At 55.0% G+C, this 16,676-nt stretch overlaps 1 protein-coding gene and 1 pseudogene across 1 annotated transcript; one reads left to right on the top strand and one right to left on the bottom strand.

Annotated features, from left to right (window-relative positions):
- Positions 1–2,077: 2,077 nt before the first annotated feature.
- Positions 2,078–4,786, bottom strand: LOC128106673 (uncharacterized; annotated as a pseudogene).
- Positions 4,510–16,278, top strand: Ampd2 (adenosine monophosphate deaminase 2). Its single transcript, XM_052729876.1, has 18 exons — positions 4,510–5,157; positions 9,364–9,494; positions 9,718–9,848; positions 10,158–10,226; positions 10,313–10,424; positions 10,699–10,885; positions 11,132–11,273; positions 11,384–11,473; positions 11,699–11,828; positions 12,544–12,738; positions 12,829–12,960; positions 13,105–13,268; positions 13,561–13,687; positions 13,776–13,939; positions 14,234–14,354; positions 14,617–14,790; positions 14,956–15,066; positions 15,195–16,278. Exons 1-18 carry the CDS (start codon positions 5,070–5,072, stop codon positions 15,402–15,404), a joined length of 2,478 nt encoding a protein of 825 aa, XP_052585836.1. The 5' UTR covers positions 4,510–5,069; the 3' UTR covers positions 15,405–16,278.
- The last annotated feature ends 398 nt before the right edge of the window (positions 16,279–16,676 follow it).

Here is a 16,676-nt window from a genome sequence, read left to right as displayed (position 1 = left end):
TCATGCCCTTAACAGAGCATGCAGTAAGTTGAGGTAGAAGAATCCTCAGTTCTCAACTAGCCTGAGCTACAGAAGGACCACATTTTAAATAACAGTAATATTGAAAGCAAGAGGTGATTGTGAAATGGACAGACTTTGCACGGGGAGCCGGTCAGCAGAAAGGGAGGATGTGAGTCCGGGGAGAGGAAAGGATGAAAGAGAAAAGGTATGAGGTAAATATGAGCTTAGACTGGAAAGCTTGATGTGACAGGACATGAAAGGATGGGAGAGCTGGGAGTGAGGACGGGAAAGGGAAACAGACCAGCTAGTGCAGGGCCTTGAATGTCAGTCAGGTGGGGACCTGACCTGTGGACAAGCAGAGAGACAACCGCATGATGCTGGGTCAAGCCTGATTCTAGAAAGGTCTGGGAATAGGATGGGGCATAGGAAATTGCCCTGGGCAAGTATCCTTGGAAGCTTCAGCTATTTTCTCCCGAGTCCAGCATCTGCTAGTAGAGGTCTGTTCCTAGCCAGGCTGGCATTACCAGGGAGCTGAAGGTCAGAAAAGCAGGGAAGCTGTTCAGAAAAGTGGGAGTGTGCTGACGTTGGGAGGGGTTCCGGAAGGTCCAGCTGAGAAGCCATGGTGGAAATCGGTGAGGAGGAGGAAGCTGTGTTTGGAGGCAGGGAAGTCCCAGAGACTGAGGCAGCATTAAGACTTCAATACCAGAAAGTCCCGGGCCACAGGGTGACCCACTCCTTCATTCTCTAAGCTCTGCTCTGCAGACAAGAAAACCCCACTGAAATTCAGCCTGTGTTGAGTAGGTGGGACGCTGATGCTGAGCTGGAAGCAGGGCAGACTCCCCTAACAGCCACTACAGACCACGTGACCTGGAAGTGAGGGGGTGGGGAGGGTTGTAGGGGGAAGTCAAGGGTGTGCTGTTGATGGTAGGACTTCAAGATGAAGGCGCTGGTGAACTGGTTTGCCTGGGTTGGGTGGAGAACAGGATTGCCACCTATTGACTGGGTAGGTAGGTAGATCTGGATTAGGGGATCCACACAGGCCTGGCCCAGTGTACGACTGTGACCCTTAAAATTATGCCAAAATCTGCATCATACCAGAATATAAATGAGCATCTGTATGGTCACATGGTCCTTGCTTGTTAATCTGGGGGTTTATTTTGTTCAATCTCGGAAGCTATCATTCTCACAACGCTCACAATGTCTAAGGGCCATATTCAGAACGGCCCACTTTCCAAGCCTGGGGGAGACTGGTGATTAGCATGCTGCAGGGTTTTTGTTGATTTCTATCCTCTTGATTTCTTTTCTGTGTGTGTCATGTATATCACACCGTTAGGACCATTCTATTTGTGTAGTTCTTTGCATCCATTCTTTCACCTAACTTTATGTTGTAAGCATTTTCACATGATTAAAAAAAAATCCTCCAAGACCAGTATTAATGGTTGTATTTCATTGCGTTCATTTTAAACATTCCCTTTTAGCCGGGAGGTGATGGGGAGGCAGAGGCAGGCTGATCTCTGAGTTTGAGGCCAGCTTGTACAGAGTTCCAGAACAGCCAGGGCTACCCAGGGAAATCCTGTCTTGAAAAACTGAAAACCAACCAAACAAAAACCATTCCCTTGTTGTTGGGCCTTTATGTTTCCAAACTTTCTGCGGTAAACATTGCAATATTGAACAACTTTGTGGATATTTTTCAGACAACCCTTTATTTTATATTATTATTATTATTATTATTATTATTATTATTATTATTATTATTATGTTTGTTTTGGATTTTTGAGACAGGGTTTCTCTGGGTAGTCCTGGCTGTCCTAGAACTCACTCTGTAGACCAGGCTAGCCTCTGTCCTCAAACATCTGCCTCCTGATTGCTGGGATTAAAGGCTTGCACTGCCCCGGCTCAGATAATTTTTTTTTTTTGGTTTCTCTGTGTAGCTTTGGAGCCTGTCCTGGAACTCGATCTGTAGACCAGGCTGGCCTCAAACTCACAGAGATCTGCCTGCCTCTGCATCCAGAGTGCTGGGATTAAAGGCGTGAGCCACCCCACCCCCCCACACCCCTCACCCCTCACTTCCCATCCCCTCCAGATAACCCTTTTTTAAAAAGAACAGTTTTGTGATTCCCATCCCCTAAAGAAATCCCTGGAAGCCGCCATGAGATTTGCTGGGTCTGCCCATCTTCCTGAGTCCTAATGAGAAAGGTGCAGCTTTTCTTTTTTCTTTCTCTTTCTTTTAAACATGGCTTCCTTTCTCCTCTCCTCTTCCAGGCAGCTGCTGAGAGTCACAAGTTGCATGACCTGGGGCTTTTCTTTTAAACACTAATAAAATTATTTTTTTTTTGATCTTAAATAAAAAAAATAGACTTGTTGAAAAGGATTACTGGGTTAAACAGTGAAACTTGAGACCCTTGATTATATTTTGCTAGACGGTTCTTAGATTATATCAGTGTTTATGGCCACATAATGTGTGTCCTTAGTTGAATGCATCCTCACCTGTACTTTCAGTGGCTCCTGTTCAAATATTTCAACACAACAAATGAAGAACAATGTATCTCTTGTTCTGTTTTAGTCTTTGATTCTTGGTGAGCTGGATTTCCCCCACAGCTCTCCCAAGTTGATGGAGGCCACCTAGGGGGTTTCTTGTTTGTGTTTTTGTCTTTTTGCAGTGCTGGGCATTGCCTCTCACATATAAGGCAGAGGGGTACTACCACTGAGCCCTCACCCCCAGCCCAAGGCAATAGTTTTTAAAGTTTAAGAAGAGTGGACAGGAGACACCCTGGAGGCTGCCTCAGATGTAGATGGATAGAGAATGGGGCTCAGGACCCAGAGTTCAGGGTGGAGTCAGGAGGGAAGGGATGTGGTGGGAGTGGTGAGACCTTTAGAACATCTGGGTGTGAGGGCAAAGGACTCCCGCAAGGGTAAAGACAGGGAAGGGACCAATTGCTGCTCGTAGGGTAATTGCTTTTAGTGAGGGGACTTTACCGTTTTCCTTTAGGTAGGACTGGCCCTTGGAGATGGGAATGCTGGTTTGAGAGGTGTCTGCAGCCCTATTCAAACAGCCCAATTTCACTTAATCCACAAGGGGAGTCAACGAGTTGGCAATAAGGATTCCAGGCCAAAGCAATGTTACATGAACACCGATTAGGTAGTAACTTACAGGCCAGGCACAGGTCTCAGCACTTATAATTAACTCGTTTATCTTCACCAGCATCCTTTAGGGCAGACACTCATTTTACAGAAATAGCACAGAGAAGTTCAGCGTCAGTCAGGAAGTAGGTGGCGATGCCTGAATTTGAACCTAGACATTCTGGCTAGTCTGACCTCAACATAGAAACTAATGTGGGATGGGGAGCCAGCCTTGAAGGGCACACCCTGCTTACCAATGCCCAATAGAAGGAAACAGATTCAGGTGGGAATGCGGAGAATGCAAGGGCAGGGCTTCTGCTGAAAATGGATTCTGGGACCCTAATAATAGCAACCTGACTTGGTGCCAAGCATTGGGCAAAGGGGCTTTACATTCATTCCTCTGTAACTCCTTTGGATGAGACGCTGTCATTACCTCATCTCATCTTACTGATGAGGAAGCTGACGCACAGAAATCGCCCAAGACCAAAGGGCCACGCCAGGCCAACCGGGGCCGCGTGGCTGCCCACGTGGCGTTAGGGAAACAGGGAAAATGGTGGGGGCGTGGCCAGGCGATCGGAGGCGTGGCCGAACGGGGCGTGACCGCAGACTTGGCGGGGCCTGGGGCCGGCGAGGTTGGCGCGCAGCCGGGAAGGTTTAGGCGGGGTCGCACCTGTTGCGGGACTCCCCCGCAAGCCCGGCCACGAGGTTCGGATCTCTAATTGATACCCAGAAAGTAGTGAAAGAACCCTAGGCGAATTCCGGGTCCGGGTTTCTGTGGAGCACGTGGCCGGCTTCCTCTTGAGTGCGGGCTGGGGGTCGCGGCGCCAGGGTCTCCGGAGGTCAGTCTGGCCGCTGAAGTCGGTGGGAGTCCGCCTGGGGCCAGCTGGCCATTTTGAAAAACTGCCTTCTTCCCGCTTCTCAGTGCGGGAGCAGGGGCCAGTGGCGCGACTTCGCCCCGTGGGGGGCCCTCTCCCCTCCTCGGCCGTGCTTTCCCGCTGTGCAGACTTTCGTAGGCAGCCTCCCTGGTACCACTTGGGACTCGGGCAGTATGGCCTCAGGTAAGCGTGTGTTGGCTATAGAGGGATCCTGGGACAGAGGTGACTTGGTCCGGTGACAAGAGGGTGGGGGGGGGGGTCTTGGCACAGCCTGCGAGACCTAGGGGATGTGAGCAGATCCTTGAAGGGTCTCGGGAAGCAGACCGTGAGTGTGCAGGCAGATGGACAAGTCAGAGGAGGCTGGGGTCTTTTCCCACAGACCTCAGACAGGACCCTGCCTCCTGCTCTTCCTGTCTTCCTAGGAGGCAGCTTCTGCCGGTCAATGGAATTTTCCCAAGACAGGCCCCTCCCTCCTGGGCTCGAATTCTCAGTACTGCCTCCTTCTCCCAGAGCTGGACTGTCCCTAGAGCAGGGGTCAGATGGGGAAGAAAAGAGTGGGCTGTGCCCCAGAGGCGCTGGGTTTTCATGAGTACGCTTGCCCTGTCCCTGGAGGAAATGGGTTTTGAGGTTGGAGAAGCTCAGGCTGTATTCTTGCTTATTATGTTTCTCTCTGGCCGGCTGGACCAGCCTAGCCTGGACTTTGGCTTCTTTGCCTTGAAGCTTTGGCAACGGATGAGGGTTCCCGAGGTGGGGTGAGGGTGCTGCAGAGCTGAGAGCTGGCGGTGCTCCATCTGTTTTCTTTGCACCCCCACCCCCACCCCAGTCCCAGCCACCATCAGTCACGTCACTCTAGGGACTGGAGTGGGAAGGGAGGGATAAGGGGCAGGATGGAGGCCCCACTCCCCGAGGTTGCCTAGACAACATCAGAAATCGTGGCCAGGGCCTCTTCCGCCTGCGGGGCGCTGCTTCCTGCATCAGTCACTCCCGCCGGGGGCGGGGCGGAGGAAGGGGTTGGATGTAAGAGAGCTTGGCCCCAGCCGGTGAGGTTCCTCCGCTGTCGCCTTGGCCCCAGCCATGGCATCCTATCCTGGCCCAGGCAAGTCCAAGGCCAAATATCCCTTTAAGAAGCGAGCCAGCCTGCAAGCTTCCGCTGCTGCCCCAGGTAAGTGTTCTTGGTTTCAGGCAAGGGTTCCTCCACCGCCTGCCCAGGCCACCTAGTGCCTCAGAGAGGGGCCCCCTCCTGCAGCACCCCCTCTGCAGCGATGCCTCTCTACCTCTGTTCCAGGGCTGACTGGCTGGTTTGGGTGGCGCAGGGAGGGAGGTAGGAGGGGATGCCTGAGGTTTCCGTGTCAGGGATGCTGCCCTCCGTAACAAGGAGTGGGTGTGCATGTGGGTGCAGAAGAGGCGTATATGCACACGTGTCTGCCTGTGCAGATGCTAAGGCTGCGTGTGAAGTGTATGTGAATGGAGTGGGGAGGGTGGTGTGGGACTGATTGCTTTGTGGACTGGCTACCGTGTTTGGTGCCTGTACCAGGCAGGCTGAGGATCTAGAACTCTGTGAGTGCGAGTGGCGGGGTTTGCCATCTGGGGTCATGCATTGCTGGCACACGCACCAGAGTTAGGGCCCAGTTGCTACTGTCCTTGCTGTTTGCTTGTTCCTGCTCTGTGTTGTGCACCTCTTCAGGGGAGTGGGGAGTCCTTGGGATGGCCAGTGGGCTGTTGGACGTTGCGCCCTTGGGTTTGGCCCCTACTTTGTGGGCATCTCTGCACCATTTGCACCTGGCTGTGTGGTGGCGACTGTCCATCCTGGTGAGGATTCAGCCACTGGAGTTGGTGTTACCAGGGGTGTGGGTGTCTGCAGCTCTCAAGTGTTCTGGCTAAAGAAAGACCTTTTGGTGATTGGGAGTTGTTAACCCTTTGTGGCTGTGTTTACACCCTGACTGTCCTCCTCTGGCTTGTTCTTATGCTGTCCAAGACGCCCGGCTAGGGCTTTGTAGTGTGCTGAGCTGTGTGCTCCGGTCTTTGTTTCAGGCTGTGTGTGGATCTGTGTCTTCCAGGTGTGTTGCCCTGGGCCTAGCTCTGTGCTGGGTGCTCTGCTGCTGAACCAGAGACCCTTAGGTGGTTAGACCCTGAGAGCGTCTTGTCCCTGGGGTCAAGGCCTAGTGAGGCAGTCTTGATAATGAGTGAGGGGGCTCCTAGTCAAAAGGAGGGACTAGGCACCAGAATCCTGGAGCTGATGGAGTGGTCCTCCCTTGGCTTTGCGCTGTATGTGTGATGTTGTGATGCCAACTTCTGGCACAGGGCCAGGGAGACAGGAGCTGGCCCGAGGGGGTGTGGAGGTGGTTGCTAGTGTGTTGCCTCTGCTGAATCTAGTGGTCTTTTGCAGTTGTGAGGCAGACTGGGAAGATGACTCTGGCTGCTGGAAGCCTTCCTGCTCTCCCAGCACTGCTGTGTAGGCCCAGGGTTACCTGACAGGAAAGGGTTTAAAAGGAGGGCTTTTGACTTTATTCTGCAGCTCCGTGGTCTGCCTTCAGGGACTTAGAAGTGGTTAATGGCTGGGTGTAGTGATGCATACCTGTAATTAGCTACTTGGGAAGCTGAGGCAGGAGGATCATGAGTTTCCAGGTATGCTTGGAACTTATAAGACCCTACCTAAAAGTAAAAATAGAAAAGTGTGAGGATATAGCTCAGTAGTAGAGGACTTCCTTAGCACACCCAAGGCCTCAAGTGTGGTCCCAGTAATGCAAAAGACAGGAAACAAAACCCCCAAATGGTCTGGAGCTGTATTTGAGAGAATGGATAGGACCTAGGTTCATTTTTGTTTGTTTGTTTGTTCGTTTGGGTTTTTTTGTTTGCTTGCTTGTTTGTTTTTTGAGACAGGGTTTCTCTGTGTAGCCTTGCTGTCCTGGATCTCTCTGTGTAGACCAGGCTGTCCTCGAATGCAGAGATCTGCCTGGCTCTGCTTCCCGAGTGCTGGGATTAAAGGCTTGCACCACCATTGCCTGGCCTAGGATCTGGGTTCTTGATAATCAAAGACTTAAAACCCTGGGTTGGGTGGGTAGGTATTGATCTTTGCCTTTTCCTCCTAGTCTGCTCTTGCAGGGGAGAAGTGGAATCACCTCATCACCCATCCAAACTTTGTTTTTCTTCATTGTTTTTTCCCTACTTACAGCCTTGTCCCTGCCCTGGGCTCAGAGAACCTCTCACTCTCCCCACTGAAGGGGCTCCATGTGGGAAGTGTTTGCAGCGTCCCAGGAATTTCTGATTGCAGTCCCGTGGGATCAGAGCCCTAAGCTTTACAGAATGCTTGTGGGACATTCCCCTGTGAGTCCTGGAGCTGTGGCCAGATAGGACAAGGCCACTTCTCACCCATTTATAGCCTGTGCCCAGAGCTTAAGACAAGCAAATAAACAAAAGTAGGGTCCTCTGTGCCTTCCAAATCTGCTCCCATATTCCGAGGTACTCTTCCTGAATAGGATGTCTCTACCCTGACAGTGGGATTGGGACTGGCGTGTAGGCTAAGAAGCCTCTGTAACTAGCTCCTATCCAGATTAGGCCAGTGGTCCAACTACCAGTGAGCTTCTGCGTGTAGCAAAGCTTGTCTCTCCTGAAGAGCCTGTAGTCAGAGCCCAAAAGACAGTGATAGGCAGAGGAAGCTGACCAGAGGCACAGGGCTCAGGGGAGGACGGCGATCTCCCTCCTTGTCTCTCCTCCTACCCTTTGGCCAGCCAGGCTGTGTACTTTCTGTCCCCTAGGGCTGTGGTTTTAAGGAGAGTTGGCCCCTCCCTTCCAGGCTGCCTTGACCTGTCTCTCTTCTTCCCCTTGAGATCCCTGGATGTGGGTGGGCCTCACTGGCACTGAAGAGGTTAAGGTCCTGTTAGAATGAGAGTTCTTCTCATCTCCCAACTCCTCCTGCTCCTTCTCTGGATTTCTGAACTCCCCTGAACTCTCCCAGCCCCCTCCTTGGGGCCATCCCAGGGTCTCCCCTGCTTATAGCTGCACTTGGTACAGCCCATGCCAGCCCCTGAGCTGTCCTGGGGGACTGGCTGCAGCTTCACAAGGCAAACAGGCAGGCAAGGGGCACAGGGCTGCTGACCAGAGCACTCTTGAACTCTGCAGGTAGGGTTCCAGTAGGGACCAAGGCAAGTCGGTAGCTGGGTCCTGATCTAGGTTAAGCTGCTTTCTCTTTGTCCAGCTTTGGGACTGTACCTGGAATACTAGGATGTGGGTACGGAGACCTTAAGGTATTATGCCTAGACAGAGCCTCTGAGTCCTTTTCTAAGACAGAGTGGAGGTGGGGGAGAGGGTTCTGGAGGGATGCGTCTTCCTCAGCTGGCTGGGAGAACCAAGTGGTCTGTGGACAGCTTCCTGCAGGAGGAGGGCTGAGACTGTTGAAGCACCTAGAAGGGTCCATCCTGGTGGGCTGGGGACTTAGGCAGTCCAGGAGACTAGCAGCTTCAGACCATCAGTGCTAGCCTTGTGGCGGGGCCCAGGAAGAGTTACTCTGCCCTTGTTGGAGTAGAAAGACATCTGACTTTCAATTCTGCCTTTCCCAGGGCCTTCCATGGGGCCTCCAGCCCAGATCCTAAGGCCTCCAAGTGGCGTGGACTGTGGTAGCTCCCTTTGGAGGGGCAGCCAGCCATGGGAGGGGTAGCCTAGGATCAGCCCTCATGTTGGCAGCTCTGGGGTCCTGGAGAAGAGAACAGTACTCCAGGGGGAGAGAGGGTTCCGTGCCAACCAGGTCCTCTTCCTTGATAGTCGCTTCTCAGGTCAGAGCTGAGTGCTGCTGTACTTTGCCTGTGCCTTGCAGGTCTAGGAGAGTAGACGGCTGTTCTTTTCTTCTCAGTGAAGATCTGTTAGGCCAGGGGTGGATCTGACCCTGGGTTAGTGCCCTAGAAGCTGACGATCCTTAGTGTGGACACTGGTCCTAAACGAGTGCCTGGTGTGTGTGTGTGTGTGTGTGTGTGTGTGTGTGTGTGTGTGTGTGTGTGTGTGTGTGTATACGTACGTACATACATGTGCACCCCTTTCTGGAAAATAGTCACTTGCAGATAGTCTCCTGATCTAAGGGAGTGGGCTACCCCCACCTCAAGTTCTTATTGCAGAGTTGATTCACTTGCTCCACAGGCAGGCACAGGACCTCATCCCTGAGCCTGGGGTAGTGAGGGGCCTCTGTGTAGATGTGGATGAGTTCCCTGGGGAGCCCCACATGGCTGGCTCTTCTGTCTCAGTGGAAGTATTGCCCAGTGTTGAGGCCCTGACTTTTAATAGGTTCTGGCCCCAGGGTGGGAAGGGGCTCCTCTTGACTTCCAGAGGCATCCAGGCCCTGCCCCTCTTCCCCTTGACCCTGGCATCGCTGTCTCCGCAGAGGCTCGAGGTGGTCTGGGGGCCTCTCCGCTGCAGTCTGCCCGATCCCTGCCGGGCACTGCCCCCTGCCTCAAGCACTTCCCGCTCGACCTTCGCACCTCTATGGATGGCAAATGCAAGGAGATTGCCGAGGTATCACCGGGCACCCCCAAACCCCCTCACCTCCAACGACTTCTGTTGTCATTACCCCTCTACCTCAGCCACCTCATCTCAGGCTTGGCTGTCCCTGATCCTAAGCCTTTCCCAGGAACCCTGGCTCCCGTGCACACCCCTCGCCCAGGCTCTGCAGGGGAGGTGGGCAGAGGGCTTGAAAGCATGGCCACCTGACCTTTCCTCTTTCCCTCCTTGGTACCAGGAGTTGTTCAGCCGCTCGCTGGCCGAGAGTGAGCTCCGCAGCGCACCTTACGAGTTCCCAGAGGCAAGCCCCATCGAGCAGCTAGAGGAGCGGAGGCAGCGGCTGGAGCGGCAGATCAGCCAGGATGTCAAGTGAGCTGGCCGCTGCCCCTTCCCTGTCCCTTTGTCTCTTGGAAGTCCACCGGGGAGGCAGCAGAGAGCACATTCTTTGGAGCCAGGCCACTGCTGCTTCTGTCTCCTGGGAGGCTTAGAGCCTGCTGTATAAACTTGGGGGACTGCTTTCTTATCTCTGAAGAGGGGTGAGAACAGCCCAGGGTCCTCAGCCCTACCCGTGAGGACCCCACGTGACAGTCTGTGCGGCGGCTGGTACAGTGCTGGGACCTGGTTGCCGCGGCCACTGCTCTTTCTTGCCCTACCAGACCTTACTGCTCTCCCCTCTAGGCTGGAGCCGGATATTCTGCTTCGGGCCAAACAAGATTTCCTGAAGACGGACAGTGACTCGGACTTACAGTGAGGAAAGGGGGCTGCGGAGGGCATGCGGAGCTGGGGTCTGTGCTGCGGCCGTCCCCAATCCTTTTTGTCTCCCTGTCCTATAGGCTCTACAAGGAGCAAGGAGAAGGGCAGGGTGACAGGGGCCTCTGGGAGCGTGATGCGGTGCTGGAACGGGAATTTCAGCGGGTCACCATCTCTGGGGAGGAGAAGTGTGGGGTGAGTGTGGAGTGAAGCCTTGGATTCTGGAGAGTTCTGGCCTGGGCAACTGGCGGGAGCTAGAGAGGATATTTCTTTTCTGGTGTCTGGAGTGACAGAGGGACTAGGCTCCCTGATAGGCTGGGACTAGAGAGGTCTAGGTAGTCCTGGGTTTGAGGCCTTTGGAGCTGGGGCTGGGCAGTATGAGGTCTGGGGATGGCCACAGGGAAGAACTGAGTGTGAGCCTGAGTGTAGACAGAGATTAAAGGAAGTGACTGCTTGTCCTTGTCCTCAGGTGCCGTTCACAGACCTGTTGGATGCAGCCAAAAGTGTGGTGCGGGCCCTTTTCATCCGGGAGAAGTACATGGCCCTGGCCCTGCAGAGCTTCTGCTCCACCACCCGCCGTTACCTGCAGCAGCTGGCTGAGAAGCCCCTGGAGACTCGAACCTACGAGCAGAGCCCTGATACCCCTGTGTCTGCTGGTGGGAGCTCCCCTCCCTCCCCAAACCCCAACTGCCCTGGGTATCTAGGCTTGGAGCCTAGGCACCTCTGCCCTGCCTGCATCTCCCCGCACCCAGGCTCTTTCCAACTTCTTGATGTCCAGGAAGGTGGAGGTTGGGGACCATAGCTGCTCTTTTGGAGCCTTTGATCCTCCGTGGAGCCCGTAGACTGGGCAGCTGCAGGCCTTGAAGCTCCCCGGCCCTGACGCTTCCCTCTGTCTTTTGCAGATGCCCCAGTGCACCCCCCTGCGCTGGAGCAGCACCCATATGAGCACTGTGAGCCAAGCACCATGCCTGGGGACCTGGGCTTGGGTCTGCGCATGGTGCGTGGTGTGGTGCATGTCTACACCCGCAGGGACCCTGATGAGCAGTAAGAGGGGTGTGGTGTGTGTTGGGGTACACTGTGTGGAATAATGCATTGGCTTGGGAGGGGCCAGCAGGCTTGACTTGCTCTCCTCACCTGAGCTTCCTGCATGCCAGCTGTCCAGAGGTGGAGCTTCCGTACCCTGACCTGCAGGAATTTGTCGCTGACGTCAATGTGCTGATGGCCCTGATTATCAATGGCCCCATGTAAGTTTCTGCCTGTCCCATTCAGCTCACTTCACAGCCCCAGCCCTGCCCTGCCCTGCCCTGCCCTGCCCTGCCCCAGACAATGTCACTTTGTCTCCTGCCACTCCCGAGTCACCTACTCGTAGTCTGCTGCCCTCATTCTGTGTGTCCCTGCCCCCTGCCTTCACCCTGCCCAGGAGCCTCGGTCAGGATCTGAGTCGCTCTCTGTCCTCCCTTCTTGCCCAGAAAGTCCTTCTGCTACCGCCGGCTACAGTACCTGAGCTCCAAATTCCAGATGCACGTTCTGCTCAACGAGATGAAGGAGCTGGCCGCTCAGAAGAAAGTGCCGCACCGAGACTTCTACAATATCCGTAAGGTGGGCCCTCAGTGTGTGGCTGCCCCTCCAAAGGCTGGGGTCCTCCCAGCGCCCAGTGTGGAGGGCCCTCTTTGACCCACTGTTTTGACCATGGACCTTTCCTTTAAAAAAAAAGACTGCATTTTAATTATGTAATTAGTGGATGTGTACCGGTGTGGGCAAGGGAGGCAGAGGGAAGCTTCCCAGGAATCATTTCTCCTCTTCCACAGCGTGGGTCCTGGGGATTGACTCATGTTGTCGGGTTCGGTGGCAGGTGCCTTCATCTGCTGAGCCCTCTCTCCCCAACTTTGCATTTGTATGTGTCTGTGGTGTGTGTGCATGTGTATATGCGTGTTTGCAAGTATGTAGTCGTGTGTGTGTGTGTGTGTGTGTGTGTGTATGTGTGTGTGTGTGTATGTGTGTGTGTCTGTGTGTCTGTGTGTGGCGGGGAGGCCAGAGTTGACATTGGGTATCTTCTGCCTTATATATTGACAGAATTTTTCCCTCGAACCCAGAATTTGTGGCCTCAGTTAGTCTAGCTAGCCAGCTTATCTCGTGTATCCCTCGCCTCTGCCTTCCTCATGTTAAGATTATGGGTCGGCTGCTGCATATACCTGGCATTTGTGTGGCTGTAGGGATCCCAGCTGTGGTCCTCCTGTTTGTACAACATACAAACACTGGTTAAAATCCCAAGGCCCCAGGCTTTGGTGGGCCCAGCAGTCCTTCTCCACTGCAGGTGGACACTCACATCCACGCCTCGTCCTGCATGAACCAGAAGCATCTACTGCGCTTCATCAAGCGGGCAATGAAGCGACATCTGGAGGAGATTGTGCATGTGGAGCAGGGCCGTGAGCAGACCCTGCGAGAGGTCTTCGAGAGCATGAACCTCACTGCCTATGACTTGAGTGTGGACACACTTGATGTGCACGCGGTCCGTCCCGTGGGATGGGATGGGCTGGGGTGTTGGATCAGCACTAGGGCCAGGGATCAGGGGTGACCTAGGCCTTCCCATCTCCTCCAGGACAGGAATACTTTTCATCGATTTGACAAATTCAATGCCAAATACAACCCCATTGGGGAGTCTGTCCTCCGAGAGATCTTCATCAAAACCGACAACAAGATCTCTGGGAAGTACTTTGCTCACATCATCAAGGTATGGAGGCAACTCTCCCCAGCCAAGCCAGAGCGCGTGTGTGGGAGGGCTCAAGAGACAGGAGGAGGGAGGTGAGAGGCCTGATGAGCACATGTGGGTATGCGGGGCAGGGAGAACACAGATGTGATTGCTTCTGGTGTCTAGGAGGTGATGTCAGACCTGGAGGAGAGCAAATACCAGAACGCAGAGCTCCGGCTGTCCATCTACGGGCGTTCGAGGGACGAGTGGGACAAGCTGGCGCGCTGGGCGGTGATGCACAGAGTGCACTCTCCCAACGTGCGCTGGCTGGTGCAGGTGCCCCGCCTCTTGTGAGTGTCCCTTAGAGTGGGAGGAAGCTCCGTGGCTGTGTACAAGGGGCCAGGGCCTGCCTCCTGGTCTACTGGGATGGCCAAGCCTTCAGTAGCCAAGCTAGGCACTCTGAGTGCCAGGAAGGGCCTCCCAGGCCAGCCCACAGTTGTCTGTGCAGCCTGGTCCCTCTGAATGTCCCACTTTCCCACTGTGGTTCAAACAGGCTTTGGTGCTTCCCACGACAGCCCTGACTCTTTACTGGCCTGCTGCTGGCCTTGACCTGCGTATGCGTGTGTCCTGTCTTCCCTGCAGTGACGTCTACCGCACCAAGGGCCAGCTGGCCAACTTCCAAGAGATGCTGGAGAACATCTTTCTGCCGCTGTTTGAGGCCACTGTGCACCCTGCCAGCCACCCAGAGCTGCACCTCTTTCTGGAGCACGTGAGCAGTGGCATGGGCTGGGCGAGGGCAGGATAGCTGGGCTCAGGCCCGGCTGCGGCTCCAGGACTGACCAGCAGCTCTTCGCCAGGTGGATGGTTTTGACAGTGTGGATGATGAGTCCAAGCCAGAGAACCACGTCTTCAACCTGGAGAGTCCCCTCCCAGAAGCTTGGGTGGAGGAGGACAACCCCCCCTACGCCTACTACCTGTATTACACCTTTGCTAACATGGCCGTGTTGAACCATCTGCGCAGGTGCTGATCCCAAGCGGGCCAAACCTCTGCTTCTCTTGCTTCGAGCGCCCTGAGCTGAGGCCACTAGTGCCCCGACTCACACATTGCCCCGGTGTCCAGACTGACGAGGCCCTTCCTCTGCCATTAGGCTTCATTTCTCATCCTTTCCAGTCAAGAATCTGCCCCAGCCCTCCTTCCTAGGCCCCCATAGTCACTAGCTGGAGGGCATATGTGTGCGGGTGGTGTGGGATCTGGAGTCAGGTGAGCTTAGGTGTGCCCAGGCTCTGGAGCTGACTCTGTCTTCATGCCCCTCAGGCAGAGGGGTTTCCACACGTTTGTGCTGAGGCCGCACTGCGGGGAGGCTGGGCCCATCCATCACCTGGTGTCAGCCTTCATGCTGGCCGAGAACATCTCCCACGGTCTGCTTCTGCGCAAGGTCAGGGTCTACACCCCCAGCCTCCACGTGCAGCTGTTTGCCTTCCTGATCCTCCTCCTCCTCACCCAGCCATGAGATCAGATCCCTCCCTCCTGATAGAATTAGCTCTTCCCACCCATCCTCTAGTGGAGGAGCCCAGCTTGGGTTCACTGTTCTGACGTGAGACCTAGCCTGGAGCCCCCTTCCCCTCTGGCCCCGAACCAGTATGCCCTCCCAGCGTTGAGGCCCCCTGACAAGTCCTCTGTTCCTCCTCCCTGACCAGGCCCCCGTCCTGCAGTACCTGTATTACCTGGCTCAGATCGGTATTGCCATGTCCCCGCTCAGCAACAACAGCCTCTTCCTCAGCTACCACCGGAACCCTCTACCTGAGTACTTGTCCCGTGGCCTCATGGTCTCGCTGTCCACAGATGACCCCCTGCAGTTCCACTTTACCAAGGTCAGACCCAGCCCAGCAGGTAGCCAAGGGCGGGGGTCTAGGGGACCCTGGGGTGTCTGTCTCTGGGTCTGGGCTGCCCCTTGCTGGGGGAGCATAGTGACTGTCCTTAAAGAAGGGAGGGGCTGCAGGGGCCTGATGCCTCTCTCAAGGAACCTGCCTGTGCAGGAACCCCTGATGGAGGAGTACAGCATCGCCACTCAGGTGTGGAAGCTCAGCTCCTGTGACATGTGTGAACTGGCCCGTAACAGTGTGCTCATGAGTGGCTTCTCCCACAAGGTACAGTTGTCCACCTGCCCGGGGCCGGGCCTCACCTCTTTTCCTTCCTTTGCATTGGGGGTCCAGGCCTTGTCCCTGCGATGTTTGGATCTTCTTGCAGCTCAGCCCGTTACCTACACCCTCTGCAGGTAAAAAGCCACTGGCTGGGACCCAACTATACCAAGGAGGGCCCTGAGGGCAACGACATCCGCCGCACCAATGTGCCAGACATCCGAGTGGGCTACCGCCATGAGACCCTGTGCCAGGAGCTGGCGCTTATCACACAGGCCGTCCAGAGTGAGATGCTGGAGACCATCCCAGAGGAAGTGGGCCTCATCATGAGCCCGGGGCCTCAGTGAACCTGGTCCACGCAGTGCTTGCCCATCTCAGCAACTTGATGTGTCTGTGATTGGACCCCTCCCACCCGGTGTGGTCCTGCATGTCTCCGTTCTTTGTCTCTGTCCTGCATGTCTTTGACCATGTCTTGCCTCTGGGCCACCTCAATGAGAGCAAGTCCAGGAATCTGCTTCTCTGTTGTCTTGCCTCAGGTGGGACCTGATGGCTGAGATTTAAGGGCTGGCCCTGCTAGTGACCTGTCCCAGGATTGTCAGAAGTCCGGCTGTCCTCTGGTGTCTTCAGTGTCCACAGGGGCTTGGGATAGTTGTGTGGGGCTGGCCCCATTAGCCTCTGGAGCCCTACCTCGGCAAATCCAGGCTTTGGCTAGAGTTCAAAGTTGAGTTCCCCTCTCCTTTATGTGGCCATGGGGCAGTCAGGAGGGGCTCAGTATCCCTCTGTTGTGGTACTGGCTGCTCAGTCTCTGTGAAGTTGTGGCCCATCTGTGCTGGGCAGAGCAGGACTTGGGCTTGCTCATGGCCCTGGAGGCCTGGCCTAAGGGGCTGGACCACTGCCCCTGCCAAGTCACTGCCCATCAACCTCCTCTGTTCCTCCCTGGTCCACATGTTCCTTTGTAACCAGCTCCTTTGTTACCCCTGTGGGAGGGGGCAGCTGCCCTGATCCTGTGTCTACAGTTGGAGGCTACTACAGTTGTAGGGTGCTGGGTCTGCCATTAGCCCTGGGGCTGGTACCACCTTCGAGGGGTTCCAGGTCTTTGACTAGATCCCAATCCCAGTTGGCGTCTTGTGTTATGTTCTAGACCAAGGCCTTTGCTATGAAGAACAGTGTTTCATATGACCCATTTTCCTAGTGCATGAGAAATAAAGATTATTTAAGTAATGAGGCATGTGAAGGTCTCTGTTGGGAGAGGAAGGGGGTAAATGGCAAGGCACTGTGGGTGGAGTAGGGGCCCGCTGTATAACAAAGGCCGGCGGCAGCAGTCCTGCCAACACTGCTGAGTGCTTGCACCACGGGTGTATACTGTCACAGCTGTGACGTGCGACACATGCTGAGGCACACGGCATGGATGAAGTGGATTAGTGCATTTGCACACTGACTGGGGGACCTGTAGGAGAGAGGAGATGCCCACTGAGCCCTCAGCCAGTTTGCCCCTTCTGAAGGGGACGTGGGGCTCCAGGTCCATGGTGTATTCTTGTCACACCAGCTTGGATGGCACCCTCCCACCTCGTGCCTCCAGTGCAGCCTCTTAGGACAGCATGGTAGGTGGGAACATGTGC

Source organism: Peromyscus californicus, unplaced genomic scaffold (assembly GCF_007827085.1).
Source record: "Peromyscus californicus insignis strain IS unplaced genomic scaffold, ASM782708v3 Scaffold_9__1_contigs__length_137607984, whole genome shotgun sequence".
NCBI lineage: Eukaryota > Metazoa > Chordata > Mammalia > Rodentia > Cricetidae > Peromyscus > Peromyscus californicus.
Note: the sequence above shows the minus strand (reverse complement) of the source record. Positions and strands in the feature narration are given on the sequence as shown.